This window comes from Thalassophryne amazonica, chromosome 15 (assembly GCF_902500255.1).
Source record: "Thalassophryne amazonica chromosome 15, fThaAma1.1, whole genome shotgun sequence".
NCBI classification, from domain to species: Eukaryota; Metazoa; Chordata; class Actinopteri; order Batrachoidiformes; family Batrachoididae; genus Thalassophryne; species Thalassophryne amazonica.
The window spans coordinates 67,322,262-67,349,931 of record NC_047117.1 but is presented as its reverse complement, the minus strand read 5'-3'; the positions used below and the strand labels follow the sequence as shown (position 1 = coordinate 67,349,931).

Here is a 27,670-nt window from a genome sequence, read left to right as displayed (position 1 = left end):
ATTATGGCCAAAGCAAATGGTCACCCCATAGTGCAGCAGATAACTGGAAAAAAAAATCTTTCAAATGGTGATGCAAGCACCAAATTTAGCATAAATACACCTTAGACATTACCTTTTTTTAAAAAGGCAGGTAGGGGACAATTGAAGAATTACACAGGGGTCAAAATCTAAAAATCATATTGAAATCTATTCCATATTATTTGCCTGATCATAAAGACTTCAAAAAGGTACAGTTTGGACCATCTGTGATTGAATATTATAGAACGGCGGGATAAAAACAGCAAGAATGGTGACAAAGGTCAATTTCAGTTTGTACAGGGGTCAAAAGTTAAAGTTCTAATTTTGGCAACATTTACTTTGCAGCCTAAGCATTAAACACAGTCAAAACTATTCTATTTATTAATCCTATTAGCTCAAGCAATAATTTGCCCCAACTTATACCAAAATTGGAGCAACTTTTGATCCCTGTACAAACCGAAATTGACCTTTTTCACCATTTATTTTTTACCCCATATGAGTCTTTAATGTGAGTCAGATGTGAGTCTTCAAAACTTAAAGATAAACCCATCCCAGCATGTAAAACTTTAATTTAAATTATTAGATACCAAACAGCTCTCAGTTGAAGCCTTTAAAATAAAAATGAAAACTGTCTGTCTTGGAGCTGCCAGCACTAAAGGGCTGGAAAGTTGGGGACACAGAGGAAAAAAACAGACAGCCTTTTACTACGTATGGCCTGCATGCCACACACACTACACGGAGTGGCCTGGCCATTTATTAGAAAAATAATTACACTCCGGTGTGCAGCCACGCCCACACAGGATGTCAACCAGAAAACTTACAACAATAAAATCCAACAGCCCCCCCTTGTTCTTAAGTTGACATACCATACATTTACATTTTTACACACCAATATAAAACATACAATTAAACCATTTTTATTTTAGTAGCAGGCTTGGTGAAAATACCGGCCACCATTTCTGTCGTTGATCAGTAATGAAGAGTTATTCTTCCATCACCAAGTGCTGACTGCACAAAGTGATATCGAATGTCAATACGTTGGCACCTTTGGTGACAAACAGGATTTTTCAAGAGAGCATTTGTACCGTTTGTTCTCATAGATCGTTATCGGTGCATATTCACATTCATATTCCATTCCATTTAATAAGTTCACAAGATAAAGACTTTCTTGTGTCACAGCTGCCAAAGCAACATATTCTGCTTCACATGTGGATAAAGCAACCATGGACTGCTTCTTACACTTCCAGGAAATAATAAGGCCAGTCTCAGACTGAAACAGTAACCAGTCACACTGCGCTGATCATTCTGCCCAGTCTATGAGGTCTGTCCAAAAAGTATCGGACCTTTTTATTTTTTTCAAAAACCATATGGATTTGAATCACGTGTGATTGCATCAGCCAAGCTTGAACCTTCGTGCGCATGCGTGAGTTTTTTCACGCTTGTCAGTTGCGACATTCACCTGTGAGCAGGCTTTGTGTGAGCAGTGGTCCACCCCTCTCGTCGTTTTTTTATTGCGAATAAATGTCTGAACGATTTGGAGCTTTGCTGCATCAATTTTTTTCCAGAAACTGTGAGAGACCTCCAGGTGGACACCGTTCAGAAAATTAATATGGCTTTCAGGGACGATTTTATGGGGATTACACAGATTAAGGAGTGATCCAGACGGTTTAAAGACCGCCCACAACTGCTGAGAGCGCGCTGTGCTCCGAGCACCAATCGACAGGCTCCAACCCCGCTGGAACAACCAGATCATTTCCAGTGTGAAGGCTTTGTTGATACGGGACCTCGTCTGACTTTCACAAAAAGGCAGAAGGCGTGGACATCAGCACTTTTTCGGCACATTCCACTGTTACAGGAGTTTTGTTCATGGAAAGAAAAGCGGAGGGACGCGCCACGGAGCCGCTCATTACGCGGCACAAAACCACCTCCGTGTTGGTCTCACAGGACGGCTTTCAGATGGCTCAGACGACTTCCGGATGCTTTTCGGTTGTGTGAGTATCCGTGAAATTGAGCATGAGCTGGACATGCCCCAACATGTCCTGTGAGGCTTCATCACGGCGTTGCTTTGCGCCATGCGGCTCCACCGCGACGCGCGAACTCCACCGCACGTCTGTCTCAATGTGCCGAAAAAGTGCTGATGTCCAAGTCTTTTCACAATTCCTGTGCTAGTCAGACGACATACCAGATCAAGACAGCGTCCAGTTTAGAAATGAACGGCACATTCCACTGTTACAGGAGTTTTTGTCATGGAAAGAGGAGCGGAGTTCCGCGCGTCGTGGTGGAGCTGCATGGTACAAAGCAACGTTCGGATAATGACACGACTGAAAAGCAACTGACAGCCGTCTGAAATCCACTTGAAAGCCGTCCTGTGAGAGCAACACGGAGGTGGCTTTGTACCGCGTAATGAACGGCTCCGTGGTGCGTCCCTCCATTTTTCTTTCCATGAAAAAACTCCTGTAACAGTGGAATGTGCCGAAAAAGTGCTGATGTCCACGCTTTCTGCCTTTTTGTGAAAGTCAGACGAGGTCCCGTATCAACAAAGCCTTCACACTGGAAATGATCTGGTTGTTCCAGCGGGGTTGGAGCCTGTCGATTGGTGCTCGGAGTGCAGCGCGCTCTCAGCAGTTGTGGGCGGTCTTTAAACCGTCTGGATCACTCCTTAATCTGTGTAATCCCCATAAAATTGTCCCTGAAAGCCATATTAATTTTCCGAACGGTCTCCACCTGGAGGTCTCTCACAGTTTCTGGAAAGAAATTGATGCAGAAAAGCTCCAAATCGTTCAGACATTTATTCGCAATAAAAAAACGACGAGAGGGGTGGACCACTGCTCACAGGCGAATGACGGAACCGACAGGCATGAAAAAACTCACGCATGCGCACGAAGGTTCAAGCTTGGCTGATGCAATCACACGTGATTCAAATCCATATGGTTTTTGAAAAAAATAAAAAGGTCCAATACTTTTTGTACAGACCTCGTAATTCCTGGTTCACAGCCCCCTTTAGGTACTTCAAAACATGCTTCACAGCAACCCAATGTTGTTCTTTAGGTTCAGCTAAATATTGTGATAACTTGCTAATAAAGTGCCAAGTGGGGTCTGGTACTTATTACATAAATCAAACTGCCAACAAATTCACAACACTCTTTAGAATCAGCAGATTCACCTTTATTGGCAAAATTCATTTTGGTTTCACATGAGGTTGATGTTGGTTTGCAGTTCATCATGCCAGAGATTGTTGTGATGCATCTCTTCTGGTTTATTTTTACTTCATCTTTGATCTGCGTGAAATCAATACCTATTAAATGTTTAAGTTTTCCAAGATCTTTAATTAAAATTTTAGCTGTCAACATTTCCTTCCTACTGTTGAGTATTTGACCATCACTTGATGCAACAAATAGATCAGAAAACCCAGATAATCAAAACCACCTTCTCATTTTCAGTTTGTTTACCGTAAGCACAACACTAAGCTGAGTTATGCACAAAACTATTTTCAATCAGAAAATCCTGCAGCATCTTATTCCAGTTTCATCCCGACTGTTTGACCATAAAGTGACTTGTTAAGTTTACACACTAATCTCTCTCCTGTTACTGATTCCACCTCAATTCCTTCAGGTTGTTCCATAAATGCCTCGTAATCAATAGGAGTGTGTAAATACGCTGTTTTGACATCCATTTGATGTCATTCTAAATTATATTTTGCCACATATTCATTCATTCATTACCTACTTGCATAATCATTTTACATGAACAAAAAGGAACAGAAAGAAGATGAATCTTGTATTCTCTGCTCCTTATATATATATGTAGAAAAAAAGAAATCCACTTGTTACAGCATATCTGGCTTTGTCAATCGTCTCAACTGGGTGTTCTTTGACAGTATATGTCCTCTACTTCCCCCAACTGCTTGTTTGTCCTTGGGTAATGTGGTTAGGGTAAAAGTATTATTCTCTACAACACAATCCATTTCATCCTTCATAGCCTTAAGCCACAGCTCTGATTTTGGTGAGTTCATAGCCTCTTTCAGTGTCTTGGGTACGTCACATGCAGCTCTATAGCAGTAGTCAATGTCTGTTAAGTGCTTGGTCGTCACTTTTGATCTCGAGCCACAGCATGTGTAATACTTAGGAGCTCTTCTTTCTCTCTTAGGGTAACGTGCACTCTGGTCACTTTCACCTAAGCTAGTATTTGTTTCATCGTCGTCGTTACAGTGACTTAATACTTCATGCCACGTTTGAATGTCATAGCAGGCATTACATTTATCAATCTCATCTGCAACCATATTTAGATAGAACAGTCCATCATGAATATGAATATCAAAAGCTGTACCAATTTTATGGTGATTCTTTCAATAAAACAGTGTGGTCAAGTAGAGCAAACGCAAGTAAGCCAAAAACTTCACTTCCCACAACTCATAACTCTTATCTCTATCAAAACAAATGGTTCCATCAACTTCCCAGCTCCTTCCTGGGCCATCACTGAAGGACTGGAAAGCCAGGATCATGGAGGAAAAACACAAAGTCTTTTACTACGTTTGGCTTGCATGTTACACACTCCACAGAGTGGCTTGGCCCTTCATTAGAAAAATAATTACACTGCTGTGCAGCCCCGCCCACACAGGATGTCAACCAGGACACTTACAATAAAATCCAACAGTCCAACAGCTTTAAAAAGTGTTTACTTTGCCTTGTTTGGTGTCCTTTGTTTCAGCACAATTTCACCTGTGTGACTTTAGTTTTTCTTTCATTCCGACGTACTGTTTCAACACAACGGACCCAAATTCACAAAAAAATAAAATCAGAGCAGAAAAAAAAAGTGTTTGACTGTGAAAACCACAAACATGTTTAACGAACCATTAACGGACCTCTTAAATTTTTTGGTACAATTGTGTCATTCTAAGTTTACAGTTATTTTCAAAATTTGCATTTTCTATTAATAATTATCATGCTAAATAAATCTGCTAAAAATAAATCACTGCTAGAGGCGCTGCATTCAAACTGGGAGTGTGATGTGAGCTTATGGGGTAATGTGTTTACAATACAGGAGAAAGCCAAAAGCGCTTTACCTCTTTCAGCAAAGAGAGTAATTTAACTTTTTTTTTTGTCTTGGTGGATCATGGGATTTATTTTTATCACGTGAAGAGTCGACTGATGGCTGTGATAAACACTGACATGATGTGAATGAATGACGTGTTGTAACTTTCAACTTTTAAAATAAGGTAAATTTTCTTTTTGTGGAACAAAACGCCAGCGTGCTCTGGTTCAGGCTGAAAACACAGAAGGACTTCTTTTAAAGTGCTGCGTTTCTTCAGCCACGACAAGGAACTATTTTCAGATGTCATTGTCCAAAATTAGGTCACTTTATGGGATGTTTTCGTCAGGCTGTGATGATGAATCTGACTGAAATGATGTAACAGGTAAGATTAAGACTTTATATTTGAATTCATATCGTCTTCAGATAGACTGATATATAAATAGTCTACTTTTGAAACTCACCTCCTGTAAAGACCTGCCCCGGTTCTTGGTCGTCTCTGCAATCACGGCAACACCTGGCTTTGGTCTTCTTGACGGGGATCCTGTTTCTGGGGCTCACGTTGACTGTGGCACGCCCAGTGTTTACACACTTAACTGAAGTCAAATAATGTTGCGACTGCCGTGTCTTTCAACAAGTTTTCTGGTTTCGAACCCATGAGCTCTTTCATAGTTGTCCCACTCAAAATGGCCAATACACACTTTTGGCAGCATATTATGGTATGTAGGCGGTTATATAGGCGGTTCCTTTAGTTTCATTGCTCTCAGCCACTGCCCGAGCCTTTCCTTATTTTTCAGCGGTAGCCCACGATTGCTAGCATTCTTTCTTCTGTACCCCTCACTAGTGCAGCCGGGAGCCATGCAAAACACCCCCATTTTCACTAAAATGCTCTCCTACTTTTTCCCCAGTTGCACATACAATTCAATATGGATACATTAAGGCAGCAGTGATTAAATTGGGCCATGGAAGAAAAAAAAACCTGAAAATTTTTGGCAAGGGCCAAAGGCCCTAAGGGGCCCTAAGCCCCTGGTGGTGGGTCTGGCGGTTGTCCCCCAGAAAAAATTTGAAATCTCAGAGCCATTCTGGTGCATTTTCAGGTCTATTTCCCTACCAAAAAAAAAAAAAAAAAAAACCTCCAAAAAGATGTCATTTTTTGTTGGGTCAGGTCAAGTTATTTAAAGTTACTCCCAAAACAAATAACCTTTCTTCTTCTTTGGAGATTATTGGCAACTTGCAAACCAACATGGCACATTACTGCCACCAACTGTTTGGGCATGGAACTGAACGAAAATACCAAAAATGACCCGGAAACGTTCACCACATGAGTAAAAACCCGGATTTCCCGTCATTTCCGGAAGACTTTCATCACTGGGCAGGAGCTTGGTCCCTATATGCATAAGTCATAAATTTCTGACCAATCAGATGTATTCTTTATAATTTTTTATTTTATTGATTTATTAATGATCAGAAACAAAAAAAAGCTCATAAGAAGGGTGGGAAATGCATGTTTTCATCATGTTTTATCAGAAAAAATGAGAATTAGAAATAATCTACCCCTTCTTTAAAATGTAAATATAAATCGTAATTTTCAAAAACTTATGTAAAAATGTAGCAAACAACAAAGTTACATAGAACCATTTAGATTAAATGTAAAAAATGCTTCAGGTGTTTTTTTGTACAAATATTTACAAAACAATCAGATGTCACAATAAGATTTAGAATGTAAATATAAACTGTAAATTTCAAAAACATGTACAAATGTAGTGAAAGGAAATGCTAATGCTAAACTATTTACAAAATAAACAGATGTCAAAATAAGATGCAACAAATTATTTGTGCCACTCAAAAAAACAATTCCTTTCCAACACAAGACAGAGGGGCACATCACAGGCCTGACACTTCCACGGTGTGTCACTCCTCTTGTTGAGGACGTGGAGGCAGTGTTGGCACCTCAGTCTGCCTCTGGTGGCTTTTTGGCGAGGATCAGTGCCTGTCAAAATGGGCACAGGAATGTGACTCTGGCTCCTGCTCTGGGGAACACCTGTCTTGTCTGTGCCACAAAGCTGACACACCAGCTCCACCATGAAGTCTTTGTGTCTCATGGGCTGCACTTGCTTGACACTACTTATCTCACGGTGCAAGATGAATGCATTTGTGGTTGCAATGTCAAGGAAGTGCAGCAACATGGTCCTGTACCAGTGAGCAGTTTTTCTATGGGTGGAGTAGTATTGAATCAGCTGGTTGGACAGGTCGACTCCACCCATGTTTTTATTAAAGGCCAAGACTGGTGTAGGACAGGGAATGTCTTTCACCGTCCAGCATTCATCCTTTCCATCCTTCACCTTTCTCCGCACCGTCTCACCTGAAAACGCAGGATGGATGGTGGAACACACCGACATCTGCCGTGTGCCCATCCACTTCACAAACACAAGGGGGCCCTCTCTGATCCATCTCACAGATCCTCTTGCACTTTTTTTTGTGAGAGCATTTGCCATTCCTCTGGGGCATCCTTTCCTATTGTCCTTGTAGGTGCCACATGCTCCAAACTTCATGTCGGCCAGATCCATTAACAGTTTGGGACTGGTATAAAAACTGTCCATGTAAATATGGTACCCAGTCCCAAGAGAAGATGGCTGAATAAGACTCATGACCATATCATAGGACAGTCCATGCTCTCTTGGGGTCACAGTCTTCCCAGTGTAGATGGTAAACTTGATGGTGTAGCCACTGCTTGACTCAGCCAGTACAAAAAGTTTCATGCCTAATTTAGTTGGTTTGTCTTTTGCCTTCGTCCCCACCATTCTCTCATTCACTGCCAGCTCCCTCCTTGGGTGGTAATGAGCCTGGCAGGCACTGAGGATCTCATCATAAAGAGGCCTGACTCTAAACAGTTTGTCATGGCCTGGTGTTCCCTTTTTTCTATCATTTTTTACATCCTCATCTGGATCACTGAGGTGGATGTTCCAAAATATGGATCTAAACCTCTCTCTTGTCATTACTTTAGCTGGATGGGGCACAAACAAAATATGATTGTGTTTCCAGTAGTCCTGGAGACTTGGCAGTGGCACTAATGACATGTACATCAGAAGCCCAAAAAATTTGTACAGATCTTCCATCTCAATATCAGTCCATTTGTATTTCTTCCCCAATTCCTTGTTTTTTGCAGCATTTTTGTTGGTGTTGGTGCAGATTGTCCTCACTGTGTCAGTGGCAAAAAATAACAGAAAAAGGTCCTTTGGACTTTGGGGGGAAAGTTTCTCTACCTGGACGCCTGGTGTTCTCCGTGGCTGGAATGGGCTTACTGCTGGTGCAGTGTCATCATCCTTCTCTGTGTTCCAGGAGTCAGAGCTGGGGCGTGGCTGTGCTGTGTGGGCGAGTGGAGACCTGGACCTGGAAGCAGAGGCGCTCGGTCTGATCCTCTGTGCAGATCTCCGTGTGCACATTGGTGGATCCACCTGCTCTCGTTTCTCATCCAGAACAATAGAGGGATCATCCACTTCATCATCAGATGCTTCGCTGTCTGGTTCAGACTCTGATGATGTCCTCCGCGGGTCAGCTCCATCCAGCTCCAAAGAAAGCTGAAGCTCTTGCTCCAGATTCATGAAACGTCTCATTATTTTGACGCACACAACAAAAAAACGACAACGCTACACACTAACCACATATGCTAAATACACTCCACAACAGACTAACTACACACTCAAAACACGCCAAATATCACAAATTTCTCATACATCAAAACTGTCTGATCACTGTCCGCTTTCCTCTCTTTGCACCGACCCACAATTTTCCTTCCCTCAGCAACCAAATTACATGGATTGGGGATAATTTTTTATTGGTGTAGGTCTTGTATTTTCCACCAATGATAAAGAAAAATTTGTGTCTTTTTTTTTTAACCTGTAGTTGCACAGGAGAGACGGAAGAAAAACTCCCATTCGCGCATGTCCTGCTCGAAGCACGCTGCATAAGCAAACTCACGTGGGGTTTGTGATCAACCACATGTGGTGATTTTTGATTGGTTTAGCTCGTGGGCTTCCACCAATCATAAAAGGGAAGTCATGTTTTTTCACGTCTCTCCTGCAGCTAGCAAGCACATCAAAAATGACCATAATATTCAGGAAAAGGCATGGCGTAAAAAACAGGGCTGTGAAATGAAAATTGTGAAATCCAAGAAAAATTTGCAGGGGTCTGGGGACCCCGAGGAGCCGGGGTCTAGGGACTTGTGGGGCCCCAGAAACCAAATTAAATTTTCATCTACCGATACATTTTCAACATCACTAGGAAGAACAAATCTCAAAATTAGTGCATATTTAAATAATCCTAGATTCAACCTTTCATTTGAACCGTCAATGATCATGTTGAAGTAACAGAATATGACGTGGAAGTAGGACCTGGAATGGTTTTCCTTTTAAATGTAAACCAAATTATGCATTAACTCAGAACAATTAAACTACATGAAATTCATGAAGACTGAAAAGACTGTTAAAGTATTTCAAAAACCACAGCTAAAGCTTGTAGAATATTTTAAAAATCAGGGTAAAATATCAATAAAATACCTTATAATAAAAAGCCACACATTCTTGTGTAAATTCCTGTAAATCCACTCAAAACCACAGTGTCTTTTTCCCATGAAATTAATAAAAACTTATTTACATTGTTGTGTAAATTCATGCAGCCTAAATTCCTTCAAAGCCACAATGTCTTTTTTTTCAATGAAAGAAAGTCTAGATTAATAAAAGAAAAAAAAGGCACGTAATCTTTTCTGAAATACTGTTTGAACAGCACAATGTTTATTTTCCAGAGAGAGAAAAAAATTCTTACCAGTTCGCTTTTCCCGTTTATCTTTCAGGTGTGTTCATGAAGCCAGCAACAATTCCATGGATTCTTGTCCTTATCACACTTTTTCAAACCGTCTTTCTCGCCATCTTCGCTCTGTCTGATGTCGCTCCGTGACACAGACATGCTGCAAAATTCTTCTTTTAAAAACATGAAAGTTCTAAAAGTTTGCGATGTCCACATGCTACGTTTAGCTAAGCTTTACACAGGAGCCACACAGTGTCACCGCAGCAACCAACCAGTCCCGCTTTACGACAACTGTCGTAACAGCCAGGCTTTGAGTGGCATTTATTCTCCTCGAAACTCCGCGGATCCGAGGAAATTGATTTGTATCTGTAACACACAGATCAGTGTCCGTGGACTTATAAAACTTGCATGATGTCGTAAAAAAAAAAAAAAAAGAAAAAAAAAAAAAACGCATGATTAAAGAGTACAACACTAACACCCCCGCCCCCCTCCCCATGATGAAATCCGCAGAATCCCGCGGATCCGCGGAGTTTTCACAGCCCTGAAAAAAATTATTCATAATTCAAGTTATACTAGGCCGATCAACAAAACCTAAAAACTGGTATATAGTTTAAAGTCTGCAAGTTCAAAACACTTTCAAACTGAGACTCAGAGTGCACTGGATTGGGTGTTAGGTCCGCTTAATTCGGTCATGTGACTGACGCGGAAAAGCATCAGTCAACTCCAGAAGGTTATGGGATGTTTGATAAGCAACACTGCTCCAGCTGTCTCCAAGGTTGCAATTGGCTGAACAGGTGCAGACGGAGACAGGGAAGGAAAATATGCTGGGGAGGGCATGCTCAGTTCAAATTTTCTCTCAAGGGCAAATGAATAATGAACAAAGCCTTAACAGGCAACATTTAGGGTGGAAAAAACTATTTGATGGGCGGATTTCAGTGAAATTTATTTATACATTCTTACCAGTGGGGGGCGATGATGGACTGTCAACTGAGGATTGCTGGGAGTGTTGGGATTGCTCAGCGGAGATGACCTAGCTCCAGAACCTGAGGAAAAAGCACATGGCAGGATTATGATGTGTGCATTTTAGTGCCAAAATAATTTGGCGATGACTCAAATTATTTATAGGAAAATGATCATTTCATACTTCAATATTCTTGATTACTCCATTACCTTTATTTAATCTATGAGTGCAAAATGCCACGTTGCATTCAGGACGATAGTAGAAAAAGGACACAACTGTCATCATAGTTCATCTGTAACTGATCAAAATCTAGTACTTGTGCTCCTCTTCCACAATATGTAAAGAAAAGTATAAAACAGCCTTATGTTACAAGTCTACATTCTTTCCTTTATAACAATGAACACTTCACATTATAATTAGTACACATACAGTAGTGTTCAGAATAATAGTAGTGCTATGTGACTAAAAAGATTAATCCAGGTTTTGAGTATATTTCTTAGTGTTACATGGGAAACAAGGTACCAGTAGATTCAGTAGATTCTCACAGATCCAACAAGACCAAGCATTCATGATATGCACACTCTTAAGGCTATGAAATTGGGCTATTAGTATAAAAAAAAGTAGAAAAGGGGGTGTTCACAATAATAGCAGCATCTGCTGTTGACGCTACAAACTCAAAACTATTATGTTCAAACTGCTTTTTTAGCAATCCTGTGAATCACTAAACTAGTATTTAGTTGTATAACCACACAGTTGTTGTATAATCACATACAGCCCCTGGCAAAAATTATGGAATCACCGACCTCGGAGGAGTTGTTTAATTTTGTAGAAAAAAAAGCAGATCACACACATGACACAAAACTAAAGTCATTTCAAATGGCAACTTTCTGGCTTTAAGAAACACTATAAGAAATCAAGAAAAAAAGATTGTGGCAGTCAGTAACGGTTACTTTTTTAGACCAAGCAGAGGAAAAAAATATGGAATCACTCAATTCTGAGGGAAAAATTATGGAATCACCCTGTAAATTTTCATTCCCAAAACTAACACCTGCATCATATCAGATCTGCTCATTAGTCTGCATCTAAAAAGGAGTGATCACACCTTGGAGAGCTGTTGCACCAAGTGGACTGACATGAATCATGGCTCCAACACGAGAGATGTCAGTTGAAACAAAGGAGAGGATTATCAAACTCTTAAAAGAGAGTAAATCATCATGCAATGTTGCAAAAGATGTTGGTTGTTCACAGTCAGCTGTGTCTAAACTCTGGACCAAATACAAAAAACATGGGAAGGTTGTTAAAGGCAAACATACTGGTAGACCAAGGAAGACATCAAAGCGTCAAGACAGAAAACTTAAAGCAATATGTCTCAAAAATCCAAAAATGCACAACAAAACAAATGAGGAACGAATGGGAGGAAACTGGAGTCAACGTCTATGACTGAACTGTAAGAAACCGCCTAAAGGAAATGGGATTTACATACAGAAAAGCTAAACGAAAGCCATCATTAACACCTAAACAGAATAAACAAGGTTACAATGGGCTAAGGAAAAGCAATCGTGGACTGTGGATGACTGGATGAAAGTGATATTCAGTGATGAATCTCAAATCTGCATTGGGCAAGGTGATGATGCTGGAACTTTTGTTTGGTGCCGTTCCAATGAGATTTATAAAGATGACTGCCTGAAGAGAACATCTAAATTTCCACAGTCATTGATGATATGGGGCTGCATGTCAGGTAAAGGCACTAGGGAGATGGCTGTCATTACATCATCAATAAATGCACAAGTTTACGTTGATATTTTGGACAATTGAAAGGATGTTTGGGGATGATGAAATCATTTTTCAAGGTGATAATGCATCTTGCCATAGAGCAAAAACTGTGAAAACGTTCCTTGCAAAAAGACACATAGGATCAATGTCATGGCATAGGGTCAATGTCAACGAGCAGATCTGATTTGATGCAGGTTTTAGTTTGGGGGATGGAAATTTACAGGGTGATTCCATAATTTATTCCTCAGAATTGAGTGATTCCATATTTTTTTCCTCTGCTTGGTCTAAAAAAGTAACCGTTACTGTCACAATCTTTTTTTCTTGATTTCTTCTAGTGTTTCTTAAAGCCAGAAAGTTGCCATTTGAAATGACTTTAGTTTTGTGTCATGTCTGTGATCTGCTTTTTTCCACAAAATTAAACAACTGAATGAACATCCTCCGAGGCCGGTGATTCCATAATTTTTGCCAGGGGTTGTAGCACTACTATTATTCTGAACACTACTGTAAATCTGTTAATTGTTACCTCTAGAACTCTGTCGTTAGATGGGGGAGGGCCAAGCAAAAGCCAAATAGTTTCTTTGCTTCCCAGCATGTAATTGTACTTGTTCTTTGTACCCACTTTTTTAAACGATGTGAAAAATAAAATGAAAGTATATCAAACAAAAGTACAATATATTGTTATTTTAGGACAACCGTGACAACACAAACACCACAATCATAAAAGTACTTACCAGTACTAAGATCACATGGCAATCATTTTTTAAATTGATTTCTTTCTTTTTTTTTTTGCATGAATTAATTAATGCTGCACAACTGAAAGTCAGCTACACCTGTGTGCATCAATGTGTGTGTCATGTGATTGTTATCTTGGCCACTGATTGGCTATGTGCACATAAGCGCTCTTGTTCTTGAAGTGTTTTTCCCTCTACCAAATAGTGTTCAGAAACAACGGGATGTCAGTTGGTGCACTTGTCTTTGACATTTTAATGTTCTGACAGTGTTTTAGCAACAGACAGAAACTGCCATTAAAAAACATTTTTGTAGAAAAGGCAATTGAGTTTATAATGGACCATCGTTTTCAAGTGTGTGTGTATGTATGTATGTATGTATGTGTGTTGAATTTTGCTCATTTTATGCACTGATCATTTAAACAGTTATAGTTACAATGATACATTTATTTGCAAAGTGCTGCACAACAAACAATTCAAAATAAACAAGAACAAGTTAAAATCACAATAAAATTATGACATCATTACAATTTGATTAGTTAATATAATTAGAATTATAGCTGTAGCACCACAACTCATGACTTGTATGTAGAAGTAAATAAGTAGGACTTCAACTTGGCTTTACATACATCAACAGAACCTGTCTGCCTGCTGTCAAGGGCCAGGCTGTTCCACAAAGTTGGTGCACAAAAGGAAAATGCTCCTTCTCCAAGTCTTTTTCTGACCCTTTGGGACGCACAGAAGACCAGAATCCTGAGAGCAGAGTGTACATGCAGACACGTACGACTTCACCAGGTCAGATAAGTACAATGGTGCTAAACCATTAACAATTTTGTAGGTAAGAAAGAGCACTTTTAAATTTCCTCTAACCCAAACTGGGAGCCAATAAAGAGAGGCCAGCAATGGAGTGATGTGCTCAAATTTGCCAGTTGTGGTCAGGATACGAGCTGTTGCATTTTGAACAATTTGGAGACCTTGAGTAGTCTTCTTTGGCAGACCAGATAAAAGGCCAGTATAATAATCCAATCATGAATTCACAAAAGAGTGGATTAAAATCTCAGTACCCTTAAAAGACAAGGCAGGTCTAACCTTAGCAATGTTTCTCAAATGAAAAAAGGAGATTCTAGTGACCTCCTTAATGTTGGGAAAGTGTAGTGACACGGACCCACAACAGGGGGCGTAAATGAACGGACAATGGAAGGAGTCAAATTATAACACTTTACTGGTGTGAATGTCACAACCAAACACAGCAGAATCAGAATGTGCAACAGTCAATTAACAAAAGGTGTCGTGTGGGCAGACTCGACGATAGGAGACGCCCGTCTGGAAACGAACCGGAACCACACGATTTCCACCGCCACCTGAACCCGAGGAATACTGGAGCCGCCAAGTCCCGGAGTCCCCAGGTGGCCACCTTCCCGGCGTGTCGGATCTGGTACTGCTGGCAGAAAGCAAAGGACAGTCAAAGGGTGGGTGTGTGAACACCCAGTAACACTGGTGGGAATGCCACCTCCACCTCTCACTCAGCGCGTTGCAGCGGTCTCAGCTGAAAAGGAGCGCCGTCTTGCACAGCCTCCTCAAAAACGACCGGTTCTCCTGCAAACACTCACAATCAACAGATTTACAAAAGGCTGAGGATATTACCTCCAGATGAAGATGATATCTCAGCAGTTTGGTGGAGGTGTCTTCCTGCTTTTATACCAGATGTGTTGATTAGTGACACGGTGTCACGGATGATGGGTGACAGCTGTCACCACGGCTTGTTCCTGAGGCGGCAGCGCCCTCTCGTGCCTGAAGCCCACACTTCAGGCAGGGCGCCTTCTGGTGGTGGGCCAGCAGTACCTCCTCTTCTGGCAGCCCGCACAACAGGACCCCCCCCTCAACGGGCGCCTCCTGGCGCCCGACCAGGCTTGTCCGGGTGGCGACGATAGAAATCGGCCAGGAGGGCCGGGTCCAGGATGAAGCTCCTCTTCACCCAGGAGCGTTCTTCGGGTCCATACCCCTCCCAGTCCACCAAATACTGGAAACCCCGGCCCATTCGACGGACGTCCAAAAGCCGGCGAACCGTCCAAGCCGGCTCCCCGTCGATAATACGGGCAGGAGGCGGCGCCGGACCGGGTGCACAGAGGGGTGAGGTGTGATGCGGTTTTACCCTGGAGACATGAAAGACCGGATGGATCCGCAGTGAGGCCGGGAGTTGGAGCCTCACTGCGGTAGGACTGAGGACCTTGAGGATGGGGAAGGGTCCAATGAAGCGGTCCTTCAATTTGGGGGACTTGACCTGGAGAGGAATGTCCTTGGTGGAAAGCCACACCTCCTGCCCGGGCTGGTAAGTAGGGGCCGGGGACCGTCGACGGTCTGCATGGGCTTTAGCCCTCGTCCAGGCCCTCAACAAGGCCGAACGGGCGGTGCGCCACACCCGACGGCATCTCCGCAGGTGGGCCTGGACCGAGGGCACACCGACCTCTCCCTCCACCACAGGAAACAAAGGGGGCTGGTACCCCAGACACACCTCGAATGGGGAGAGGCCAGTGGCAGAGGACACCTGGCTGTTATGAGCGTACTCGATCCAGGCCAGATGTTCACTCCAAGCCGTCGGGTGTGCGGAGGTCATGCACCTGGGGGCCTGCTCCAACTCCTGGTTGGCCCGTTCGACCTGTCCGTTAGTCTGCGGGTGATACCCAGACGAGAGGCTTACAGTGGCCCCCAGTTCCCGGCAGAAACTTCTCCACACCTGCGAGGAGAACTGGGGACCGCGATCCGAAACGATGTCTGTTGGTATCCCATGCAGCCGGACAACATGGTGGACGAGGAGATCCGTCGTCTCCTGGGCCGACGGGAGCTTCGGGAGGGCCACGAAGTGGGCCGCCTTGGAGAAACGGTCCACTATCGTGAGGATGGTGGTGTGCCCCCGGGACGGCGGGAGGCCTGTGACAAAATCCAGACCGATGTGGGACCAGGGGCGGTGAGGCACAGGAAGTGGCTGTAGAAGTCCCTGTGCCTTCTGGTGGTCAGCCTTGCCCCTGGCGCAGGTGGTGCAGGCCTGGATGTAAGCCCGGACATCAGTCTCCAGGGACGCCCACCAGAAGCGCTGCCGGACCACTGCCACGGTCCTACGCACCCCTGGGTGGCAGGAGAGTTTGGACCCGTGACAGAAGTCCAGGACGGCAGCCCTGGCCTCTGGTGGGACGTATAATCTGTTCGTCGGTCCTGTTCCAGGATCCAGGCTCCGTGCCAGGGCCTCCCGGACGGTCTTCTCCACGTCCCAGGTCAGAGCAGCCACGATAGTGGACTCCGGGAGAATGGGTTCCGGTGGATCCGACAGCTCGGTCTTGACTTCCTGTTCATGCACCCGGGACAGGGCATCCGATCTTTGGTTTTTGGTCCCGGGGCGGTAGGTGATCCGGAAGTCAAAACGGCCGAAAAACAGTGACCAGCGGGCTTGCCTGGGGTTCAGTCGCTTGGCGGTCCTGATATACTCCAGGTTCCGGTGGTCAGTGAAAACCGTGAAAGGCACTGACGCTCCCTCCAGCAGGTGTCTCCACTCCTCAAGGAGCTCTCGATTGCCCACGTCATAGTTCCGCTCTGCTGGGGTCAACCTGCGGGAAAAATAGGCACACGGGTGAAGAACCTTATCGGTTTCTCCGCTCTGGGATAGCACGGCTCCTATCCCCGAGTCAGAGGCGTCCACTTCAACCACGAACTGGCGACCAGGATCGGGCTGCACCAAGACCGGTGCAGTCGAGAACCGGCGTTTCAACTCCCTAAACGCGGCTTCGCACCGATCCGACCAGGTGAAGGGAACTTTTGGTGAGGTCAGGGCCGTCAGGGGGCTAACAACCTGACTATACCCCTTAATGAACCTCCTGTAGAAAGTTGCGAAGCCGAGGAACTGTTGCAGCTTCCTACGGCTTGTCGGTTGGGGCCAGTCTCTCACCGCTGCGACCTTGGCCGGATCCGGGGCGACGGAGTTGGAGGAGATGATAAACCCCAGGAAGGACAAAGAAGCGCGGTGAAACTCACACTTCTCGCCCTTCACAAACAACCGGTTCTCCAACAACCGCTGCAGGACCTGACGTACATGCCGCACATGGGTCTCAGGGTCCGGAGAAAAGATGAGTATATCATCCAGATATACGAAGACGAACCGGTGCAGGAAGTCCCGCAAGACGTCATTAACCAAAGCTTGGAACGTCGCGGGGGCGTTAGTGAGGCCGAACGGCATGACCAGGTACTCAAAATGACCTAACGGGGTGTTAAATGCCGTCTTCCATTCGTCTCCCTTCCGGATCCGAACTAGGTGGTATGCGTTCCTAAGATCCAACTTTGTGAAGATTTTGGCTCCATGCAGGGGGGTGAACACTGAATCCAACAAAGGCAACGGGTATCGGTTGCGAACCGTGATCTCGTTCAGCCCTCGATAATCAATGCATGGACGAAGACCGCCATCTTTTTTTCCCACGAAAAAGAAACCCGCTCCCATCGGAGAGGTGGAGTTACGGATCAGCCCGGCAGCTAAGGAGTCCCGGATGTAGGTCTCCATCGATTCGCGCTCAGGTCGGGAGAGGTTGTACAGCCTGCTGGACGGGAACTCCACGCCTGGCAACAAATCGATGGCACAATCATATGGACGGTGCGGGGGAAGAGTGAGTGCCCGATCCATGCTAAAAATGTCATCAAGATCGTGGTACTCAACCGGCACCGCCGACAGATTGGGGGGTACTTGGACCTGCTCCTTCGCCTGGGAACCGGGAGGAACCGAGGATCCCAAACACCTCCGATGGCAGGTTTCGCTCCACTGTACCACCACCCCGGACGGCCAATCAATCCGGGGATTGTGTTTCAACATCCAGGGGAACCCCAGAATCACACGGGAGGTAGAAGGAGTCACAAAAAACTCAATCTCCTCCCTATGATTCCCTGACACTACCAGAGTTACTGGTGGTGTCTTGTGTGTGAGTAAAGGGAGCAGGGAGCCATCTAGTGCTCGCACCTGCAATGGTGTAGGTAGCGCCACCAGAGGGAGCCCTACCTCCCTGGCCCATCTGCTGTCCAACAGATTCCCTTCTGACCCTGTGTCTACCAGTGCTGGGGCCTGAAAGGTTAAATCCCCACTAAGGATTGTAACTGGGAGTCGTGCGGCAATATGTGTGTGTCCCACGTGAAGTTTTTGGCCCACCCTAAGCCCAGTCTCTAGGGGCGGGCGTTGGTGTTTAACCGTTCGGGGCAATCGCTCAATTGATGCTCCATTGAGCCACAAACAAAACACGCCCCGCGTGGAAACCTCCTCTGTCTATTAGGTGGTCTAAATGTGGCCCTGCTCGTGTCCATAGCTTCGTCAGCAGGGGGAGCTGTCGCCCCACGGGACGTAGAGGCCAGGGAGCGTGGGAAGGGCGGCCCCTTCTCGGACCCGGAAGGAAGAGGGACGGCGTGCGCCCGGCCACGCCCTTCGTCTCGTTCCCGACGGCGTTCCTCCAACCGATTGTCTAACCGTATAACGAGATCAATAAGCCCATCTAATTCCCGCGGTTCATCCTTGGCCACTAGGTGCTCCTTTAGGACTGACGACAGTCCGTTTACAAAGGCGGCGCGGAGCGCAGCGTTATTCCAGCCGGACCTCGCAGCCGCGATGCGGAAGTCGACTGCATAAGCGGCTGCGCTCCGGCGTCCCTGTCTCATCGACAGCAGCACAGTTGAAGCGGTCTCTCCCGTTAGGGTGATCAAACACAGTTCTGAACTCCCTCACAAACCCAGTGTACGTGTGAAGGAGCCGTGAATTTTGCTCCCAAAGCGCTGTAGCCCAAGCGCGTGCCTCTCCCCGAAGCAGAGTGATCACATAAGCTATTTTGCTTGTGTCTGACGCGTACATGACGGGACGTTGCGCGAAGACGAGCGAACACTGCATAAGAAAGTCCGCGCACATCTCCACACAACCTCCGTACGGCTCAGGAGGGCTTATGTATGCTTCAGGGGATGGTGGGAGGGGTTGTTGGACCACCACTGGAACATTAATATCTAGCACAGGATCGACAGGAGGAGGAGCTACAGCAGCGCCCTGAGCGCTCGCCGCCACTTGCGCCGAGAGAGCCTCCACCCTGCGGTTCAGGAGGATGTTTTGCTCGGCTATTTGATCCATTCGAGCCGTAAAGGCGGTGAGAATATGCTGTAGCTCACCAATCACGCCTCCTGCAGATGCCTGCGCTCCCTGCTCTCCCATTGGTTGTTCAACAACCTGGTGACGCCCCTCGGAGTCCATGACGCTGGCCGAGATATCCTGTTGGGAAAGTGTAGTGACACGGACCCACAACAGGGGGCATAAATGAACGGACAATGGAAGGAGTCAAATTATAACACTTTACTGGTGTGAATGTCACAACCAAACACAGCAGAATCAGAATGTGCAACAGTCAATTAACAAAAGGTGTCGTGTGGGCAGGCTCGACGATAGGAGACGCCCGTCTGGAAACGAACCGGAACCACACGAATTCCACCGCCACCTGAACCCGAGGAATACTGGAGCCGCCAAGTCCCGGAGTCCCCAGGTGGCCACCTTCCCGGCGTGTCGGATCTGGTACTGCTGGCAGAAAGCAAAGGACAGTCAAAGGGTGGGTGTGTGAACACCCAGTAACACTGGTGGGAATGCCACCTCCACCTCTCACTCAGCGCGTTGCAGCGGTCTCAGCTGAAAAGGAGCGCCGTCTTGCACAGCCTCCTCAAAAACGACCCGTTCTCCTGCAAACACTCACAATCAACAGATTTACAAAAGGCTGAGGATATTTCCTCCAGATGAAGATGATATCTCGGCAGTTTGGTGGAGGTGTCTTCCTGCTTTTATACCAGATGTGTTGATTAGTGACAGCTGTCACAGATGATGGGTGACAGCTGTCACCACGGCTTGTTCCTGAGGCGGCAGCGCCCTCTCGTGCCTGAAGCCCGCACTTCAGGCAGGGCGCCAGCAGTACCTCCTCTTCTGGCAGCCCACACAACACTTAATATGAGACTCAAAGTGTTTACTCAAAAACACACCAAGATTTTTAACTTTGTCTTTGCAATGAATAACACAATCATCCAAAGACAGTAAAAATATCATAAAGGTGACTCTGTCTTGCTGGTCCAATAATGATCATTTCTGTCTTGGTTGAGTTAAGGAGCAGGGAATTTGCTGATAACCAGCTCTTAACAGCAGGTAGACAGGCTCCAAGTTTATATATTTCAGAACCATCATTCATAGCCAATGGCATACGTGGAGCAACCATAAAATCCAACATTAACTTTACAAATCAGACACAAGGGGGTTATTCCCATTCTATTCCAATTCCATCGTTTGCACGGTTTATTTTTCTCTAAGTAATTCGACCTGGATTTGTGTTTTCAGCGAAAGACCGCTTCACCACTTAAGGAAACATCTAAACCCACATAGTAATATAGTTCATTAAAACTGTTATGCAGGCCATAGTTTTAGGGATATTGCTAGATTCCTGGTCCCGAGTCATCAAATAATCACCGTTAGTAAACATGAGAGTAAACATGGAATTTAGTGACAGGAAAGTGAGATTTCAATAGAGGAAACCCATCAACAGAAGTTCAGTTTAGCCAGAAATCAAGACAAGCAAGAGCACGTTGTTCTCCCCACACCGTTTTAATTGCCTCTGAGGACTCTGAGGAACACAAGGGCATCCATACTTTATGAACATAAGTACAAATTACCTTACATCTACATCCATCATATACCTCAGTACATGTGAACAGGTCAATGACAACATCTGGGAAATTAATTCACACAAATGAAATAATTTTTTAGAAGAAGATTTTTTACAAGAATGTTTAAAAATGTTAACATCCAATAATATGTACATAGGTCCTTATCACAATGTTCTCAAAGGGTAGGAATTGCAGCTGTTTATAATTATTTGAGAAAAAATAAATATGTGTGGGGACTTGATGGCTGGTTTGGGAAAGTAGTGTTTTCCTGCCCATGGAGTAGAGCACTATACATTCTCTTCTGTTCCTCAGAAGAATTAGAATTGTAACTGCAGATACTCAGCTCATTTCGATGACCTGAAATCCTCATAATTTCCTTTGCCTGAGCTAGTCTTGTGATGGTTGTAGCTTTCACACAGTGGTTGGTATAGACTTTTCTAAGGCCAGCTTTAATGGAAATGGTCTTCATGAAGTTGTGAAGGGTTTTCTCTCCCACTGGGCGTGTTGTGTACCAGGTATCTTCATCTTCAGTGTTTATCTTTGCTTTGGCTTTCTGAAAAAATACATTATTTGCTGGATTTCTCTTCTCAAGATATTTCTTCAGTGACTGTACTGGGCAACGTGAAGAATTTTCAATTGCATACATCCTGGGCTTGCTTTCAAAATCATCATCTTTGAGGTTGTCACCTTGGTGATTTTTGGTTGCCTCATTGCAACGCATTTCAACGTAACTCCTCCCAGACCCATCCACTTTAAAGTTGAAAACATCTGATTTGAGTTCCCTCAGGTTTTCTCTCCCACGCCGTGCAAAACTTAAAGTGATATCAAACCACACTTTTCTTTGCAGACCTTTGGGATTGTCAGTGCTGAATACATCTGAAACCTGTAGTTTGTGGAAATCAGACTCACTAATGGGATCATGATGTTTGGTGGTATCAAGGCCTTCACGTTTCAACCGCTTCAGCATGGCACTAAACATTGAGTTAGCCTGGTGGAAAGCTTCTCCATTAACAATAGAGACTGCCTTATGGAATGGTGCGCCCCTAAGATGCCTGTTGATGGAAGCCCTTATCCCAATGTATGTGTTTTTCGAATAAAGATTTCCATCTTTATTTCTAGCTGAGGCATAAAATTCTCTTAAGGATTCAGCAAGGGAGGACTCAGGTAGGGATTCAAAATGGCCATCTTTCCCATTTTCCACCAGCCACTCTATGAATTAAAAAAAAAAAAAAAAGTTATGATTTATGTGTAATTATTTTTTTTTGCCATACATTTTGTGAGCCTTTATTTTGCTTAATTTCAGTGAACTTACGACGAAATAGCTGAACACCCCACTTCGTTTGCTTAGTTGTATCTTTGCTTTGGGCAGAGCCTTCCAGCTGCTCTAGATCGGTCGGGCTGAGCAGGGGAAACCTTCTGGTGACCTGGGTGTTCTCCTGGCCGATGACAAGATGCTTCTCCACCTGGCCACTTTCCGAATCGTTGTCAAAGGCCATGCTCTGCTCGCCAAAGCTTACTGTAGCAACAGCGTCTTCATGCCAAACTGGAAATTCTGTGAGCAGACCCACAGATTTCTCCATCTGGTCAACTGCATTGAGTAATTCTGTATCAGAATCCACATCAATACTTTCGTATGATAGATTAAATTCGCCCATTTCTGCATTGTCATCGCTCCACCAGTTTCTCTCACTCTCAGCTGACAACGCCATTGTTGACATCTGCCTAGCAACACAGTCAAGGCGTGGTGTAAGACATCAAATGTGAAACAGTGGAATATTTTGCCACTGTCAACACTATAATTTATGGTCGGAAATCTCACACAATTAACCCATCAGATTTGCAAAACAAATGTAATTGATTAGAATTGCAGATCATCAGCAAAACAATGGAAATCCAATTGAAATGAAATACCACAGGAATCAATAATTACTGCGGATCTTGGATCAACCTCACAAAATGATTCCTGCCACTCTGCCTACTCTACTTGCATGTATTAAATATTGGTGGAAATTTAACGTCTGTGTTGAAACACCTGAATTAAACCTGTGGCCTCTGGAAAACCTCGGTAAGAATAACTGACAATTATAATGTACGAGGTCTATTAGAAAAGTATCCGCCCTTATTATTTTTTTCAAAAACCATATGGATTTGAATCACGTGTGATTACATCAGACATGCTTGAACCCTCGTGGGCATGCGAGAGTTTTTTCACGCCTGTTGGTTACGTCATTCGCCTGTGGGCAGTCTTTGAGTGAGGAGTCGCCCACCCTCTCGTCGATTTTTTCATTGTTTAGGAATGGCTCAGAGACTGCTGCTTTGTTTGATCAAAATTTTTTCAAAACTGTAAGGCACAACTGAGTGGACACCATTCGATAAATTCAGCTGGTTTTCGGTAAAAATTTTAACGGCTGATGAGAGATTTTGGTCTCGTAGTGTTGCCGTAAGGACGGCCCACGGCGCCTGACGGCGATCTGCGCTTCGAGGCGGCAGCGTCTCGCCGTTTCAAGTTGAAAACTTCCACATTTCAGGCTCTGTTGACCCAGTAAGTCGTCAGAGAACAGAGAACTTTCAGAAGAAGTCGGCATGAGGAGTTTATTCGGACATTCCATTGTTAACGGACATTTTGTAATGAAAGAACGTGCAGGCAGAGTCGCATGTCGGGCCGGACCCGACCGCGGGGGGTCGCGACAGGAAAAACACCTCCGTTGGAAAACTTAACGGGCAAGTTGGAACATGCCCAAGCTGTTAAACAATTTCTCAGTTACTCACTTGTTGAAAGCCACCAAAAGCCGCCTGAATTTTACAAATGGTTTTCAACACAGAGGTGTTTTTCCTGTCGCGGCGCACACAGATGGCGAATTTGCGCGCACGTCTTTCATTACAAAATGTCCTTAAACAGTGGAATGTCCGCAGAAAGTCCTCATGCCGGCCTCTTCTGAATCTTCTCTGTTCTCTCACGACGTCCTGGGTGAATTAAGCCTTAAATTAGAATGTTTTCAGGTCGAAACAGGCCGACAACGGCGCCTGGAAGCGCTGCACGACGTCCCGCTCTGTGGGAAGTCCTTACAGCGACAGAAACACCCCATAATCTCTCATCAGCCGTTAATCGTTTCACCGAAAACCATCTTAATTTCTCGAATAGTGTCCACTCGGATATTCCTCACAGGTCCAGAAAAAATTTTGATAAAGCAACGCGCGCAGTCTCGAGCAGCGTGTGAAACAAAGGAATTCAGCCGAGAGGGCGGGACCACATCTCACTCAAGGCCTGCCCACAGGGAAATGACGTCACCGACGCGTGAAAAAACTCACGCATGCGCACGAGGGTTCAAGCATGATTGGTGTAATCGCACGTCTTTCAAATCCATATAGTTTTTTTAAAAATAAAAAGGTAGGATACTTTTCTGATAGGCCTCGTATTTAACCCTGTGGGGCCCAGGGTATAAATGACTGTTTTTGATAACTTTTTAAGGTAAATTATGAAGGTAAAACCAAAACAATTTACTTTGCCTTGTTTGGTGTCACTGTTTTCAGCACAACCTCACCTGTGTAACTTTACAGTTTTTCTTTTACTCTCACATACTGTATTAAGAATAAGAACTTTATTAATCCCGAAGGAAATTATTTTGCCAGAGTGCCGAAACAGTACATTGCCTTTTTTGTTTCTTTTTATTTTATTTATTTATTTATTTATTTATTTTTTTTACAATGAGAGCAATGAGTACAAGTTTATGCAAAATGACTGAAAGACACATGCACAAGATGCCTGACCGTATTGCACATAGCTCTGAGTAACTGAAAACTCTGATCGTTAACACAATTAATCTAAATTCACACAAAAACATAAAATCCAAATAGAAAAAAGTTGTTTTTTTTAACTGTGAAAATAAAGCATGTTTATAACTTAGAATGCAAATATAAACCGCAAATTTTAAATATAATGCAGTATCTTTATAATTTGCACACAGTTGTTTAATTGGTACCCCAGTGCAAAGTATATATTATATATTTTATAATGGCCAAGTGGCCTCTGTGTACATGTGTGTGTGTGTGGCTTAGATTATGCAAAAACCAGGGAGAGCTGACATTTGCCGTTTGGTATGCTTATGTATTTTGGGTCAAGGATGAACGCTGCAAAAACGGAAAGTTGATAGGACTAATATTTTTGGAGGAATTATGCTGCATTTACACACTGGCAGGACATGTTACGAATGTCATTTTTCTGTAATTAGTGGCACATTCCTGACATTCTTACCATGACTTAATGCATCTGAATAGGTTTCTGAACAATGCGTGTCAGTGCGTGACAAATGTGATATTTGTGGAGCTTATTTTTGGCTGTCAAAAAAATCTTCCATGAATGTCACGCACCACCCTCATTTCACCTCATGCCGTGGAGTTTGCAAGTGAGCATGTTGATAGGTGGTGATTAGTGGTGATCCTTAATAGAGCATGACAGCATTCGTGGTGGTTCCTGTGATGGTTCTTCCAGCCCATACTGTCATGCGTTGTTACAAACTGACACAGAAACTGTCAAGTTTTGACACGAATTGTAACGCGGTGTCACATTTCAGTGCACGCCACTATGAATCACTGTTTTCTCTCACGTGCGCACAATTAAACCCTGCTGCACCGCATTCAGTTTCATTGCTGCAGTATGCCAAAGAGAGACAGTGATGCCAGGTCGACCAAGTGTCTTTCCACACTTCCTGCTGATGCTCCTCTGGACACTCTTGCAGGTGTTCCACCCGCTGTTGTGCCTAATGACCGGGGGGACGAGTCTGAGCTTCCTCCAGTCTGGCTCTCTCCGTTTCCTCCTCCTCCTTTCTGCGCAACTCCATGGCACAGAGCCCAACTAAGCATGCAATCACAAAGTAGTTCTTCTGCTGTGGATTCATTCACCTGAGCATTGAGGAGCAGTCTGGGGTGATGCGAACTCTTCAGTAGCTGATGATAGGATGAAAATGGGGGTGGAGACAATTCGCAAAATTCGCAACATTCCTGACAGATTACTGACAGAACGTAATGATGCGCTGTTGCGCATAACAACACGCAACAGCCCGGGACAATATTTTTGACTGTGCGTAATAATTCACCACATGCCATTAATCGTAATGCGTGGTAAGAGGACACAACAGTTCCTAAGGACAACTGACGCCCCTGCCCCAAATCATCACATTCGTTATCAGCCGCCAAGAATGTATACTTCATGGCATTCATGGCTTGTTATGTGTAAACGCAGCATTAGCAATTTTAGCTAACCAGAAAACAATGGACATTGTGCTGCAATGCACCATGGGAGTTCAGGGTTTTAAATACTGTTATTGTGGTTCATGTAAATTTAACAGTGTTAGTGTTATTGATTTATTGCATTTTTGTAGTTCAATTGGTTTAGTCAGTTTAGTTAAGAGCCATGTTGTTGTTACCATGAGTGAAAAGGCCATTGCTTTTGATGTCTTCTGCCACCATCTCTGTTTGTAGGTGTGTAAAAATTCAAAGCACCTCCTTGCAGCAGAATGCAGAAAAAACCAAAACCTCTCCATGTATGACACTAGGGACATCTACCATTTGCCGTTGATAGCGCTAATATTTTTGGAGAAACTACAGATATTAGGTAAAGTTGTTAATTACATACTGGATTAATTCCATACTATATATATATATTTAGTTATTTACATTAATTATTAAGATCATATTGTCTTATGTACAATTTGTACATGTTCAATCAAACTCCCTCTATTTTGTCACGTGATAATTTCACAGGAAGCACAATGGAAATAAGCGTTTATGCTATTGCGCTGTATTGAGTTATCCGTGTATCACTGATACATTCACCTCTGTGTGTTTATATTGATATTGCAGAATAAACTCAATCAATCATAAACAATATTTTAACGGTGTCTGCAGGTGGGTGTGCGTGTCCGGATGCATGAACTTCCACCGCGACGCACAGAATTCCTCCGCACGTCTGTCTCAATGTGCCGAAAAAATGCTGATGTCCACTCTTTTCACAATTCCTGTGCTAGTCAGACGACATACCGGATCAAGACAGCGTCCAGTTTAGAAATAAACTGGCACATTCCACTGTTACAGGAGTTTTTGTCATGGAAAGAGGAGCGGCTCCACCGCGCGTCGCGGTGGAGGTGCATGGCGCAAAGCAACGCCGTGATGAAGCCTTCCAGGACATGTTGGGGCAGGTCCAGCTCATGCACAATCACAATCGGATAATCACACGACTGAAAAGCAACCGACAGCCGTCTGAAATACACCTTTAAGCCATCCTGTGAGACCAACACTGAGGTGGTTTTGTCCCACGTAATGAACGGTTCCGTGGAGCGTCCCTCCGCTCCTCTTTCCATGACAAAAACTCCTGTAACAGTGGAATGTGCCGTTCATTTCTAAACTGGACGCTGTCTTGATCCGGTATGTCGTCTGACTAGCACAGGAATTGTGAAAAGAGTGGACATCAGCATTTTTTCAGCACACTGAGACAGACGTACGGAGGAATTCCGCGCGTCGCGGTGGAGCTGCATGGCGCAAAGCAACGCTGTGATGAAGCCTTCCAGGACATGTTGGGGCAGGTCCAGCTCATGCACAATCACAATCGGATAATCACACAACTGAAAAGCAACCGGAATCCATCTGAAATCCACCTTTAAGC

The 27,670-nt window shown here is 44.2% G+C and overlaps 1 protein-coding gene across 5 annotated transcripts in view; it reads right to left on the bottom strand.

Moving 5' to 3' along the window:
- Positions 1 to 27,670, bottom strand: part of atf7ip (activating transcription factor 7 interacting protein) — an 84,375-nt gene that overhangs the window by 2,457 nt on the left and 54,248 nt on the right. For 3 of the 5 annotated variants that reach the window (XR_004565406.1, XM_034189114.1, XM_034189113.1), the window contains exon 13: positions 10,810 to 10,892. Coding sequence is in view for 4 of the 5 variants with exons in the window: in XM_034189114.1 (XP_034045005.1) it covers positions 10,810 to 10,892 (83 nt within the window). In the remaining variant the exon portion in view is untranslated. Of the gene's footprint in view, positions 1 to 10,809; positions 10,893 to 20,762; positions 22,222 to 22,324; positions 22,518 to 25,887; positions 25,893 to 27,670 lie in introns of those variants that run through there. The other 2 variants (XM_034189110.1, XM_034189112.1) reach the window with 2 other exon arrangements.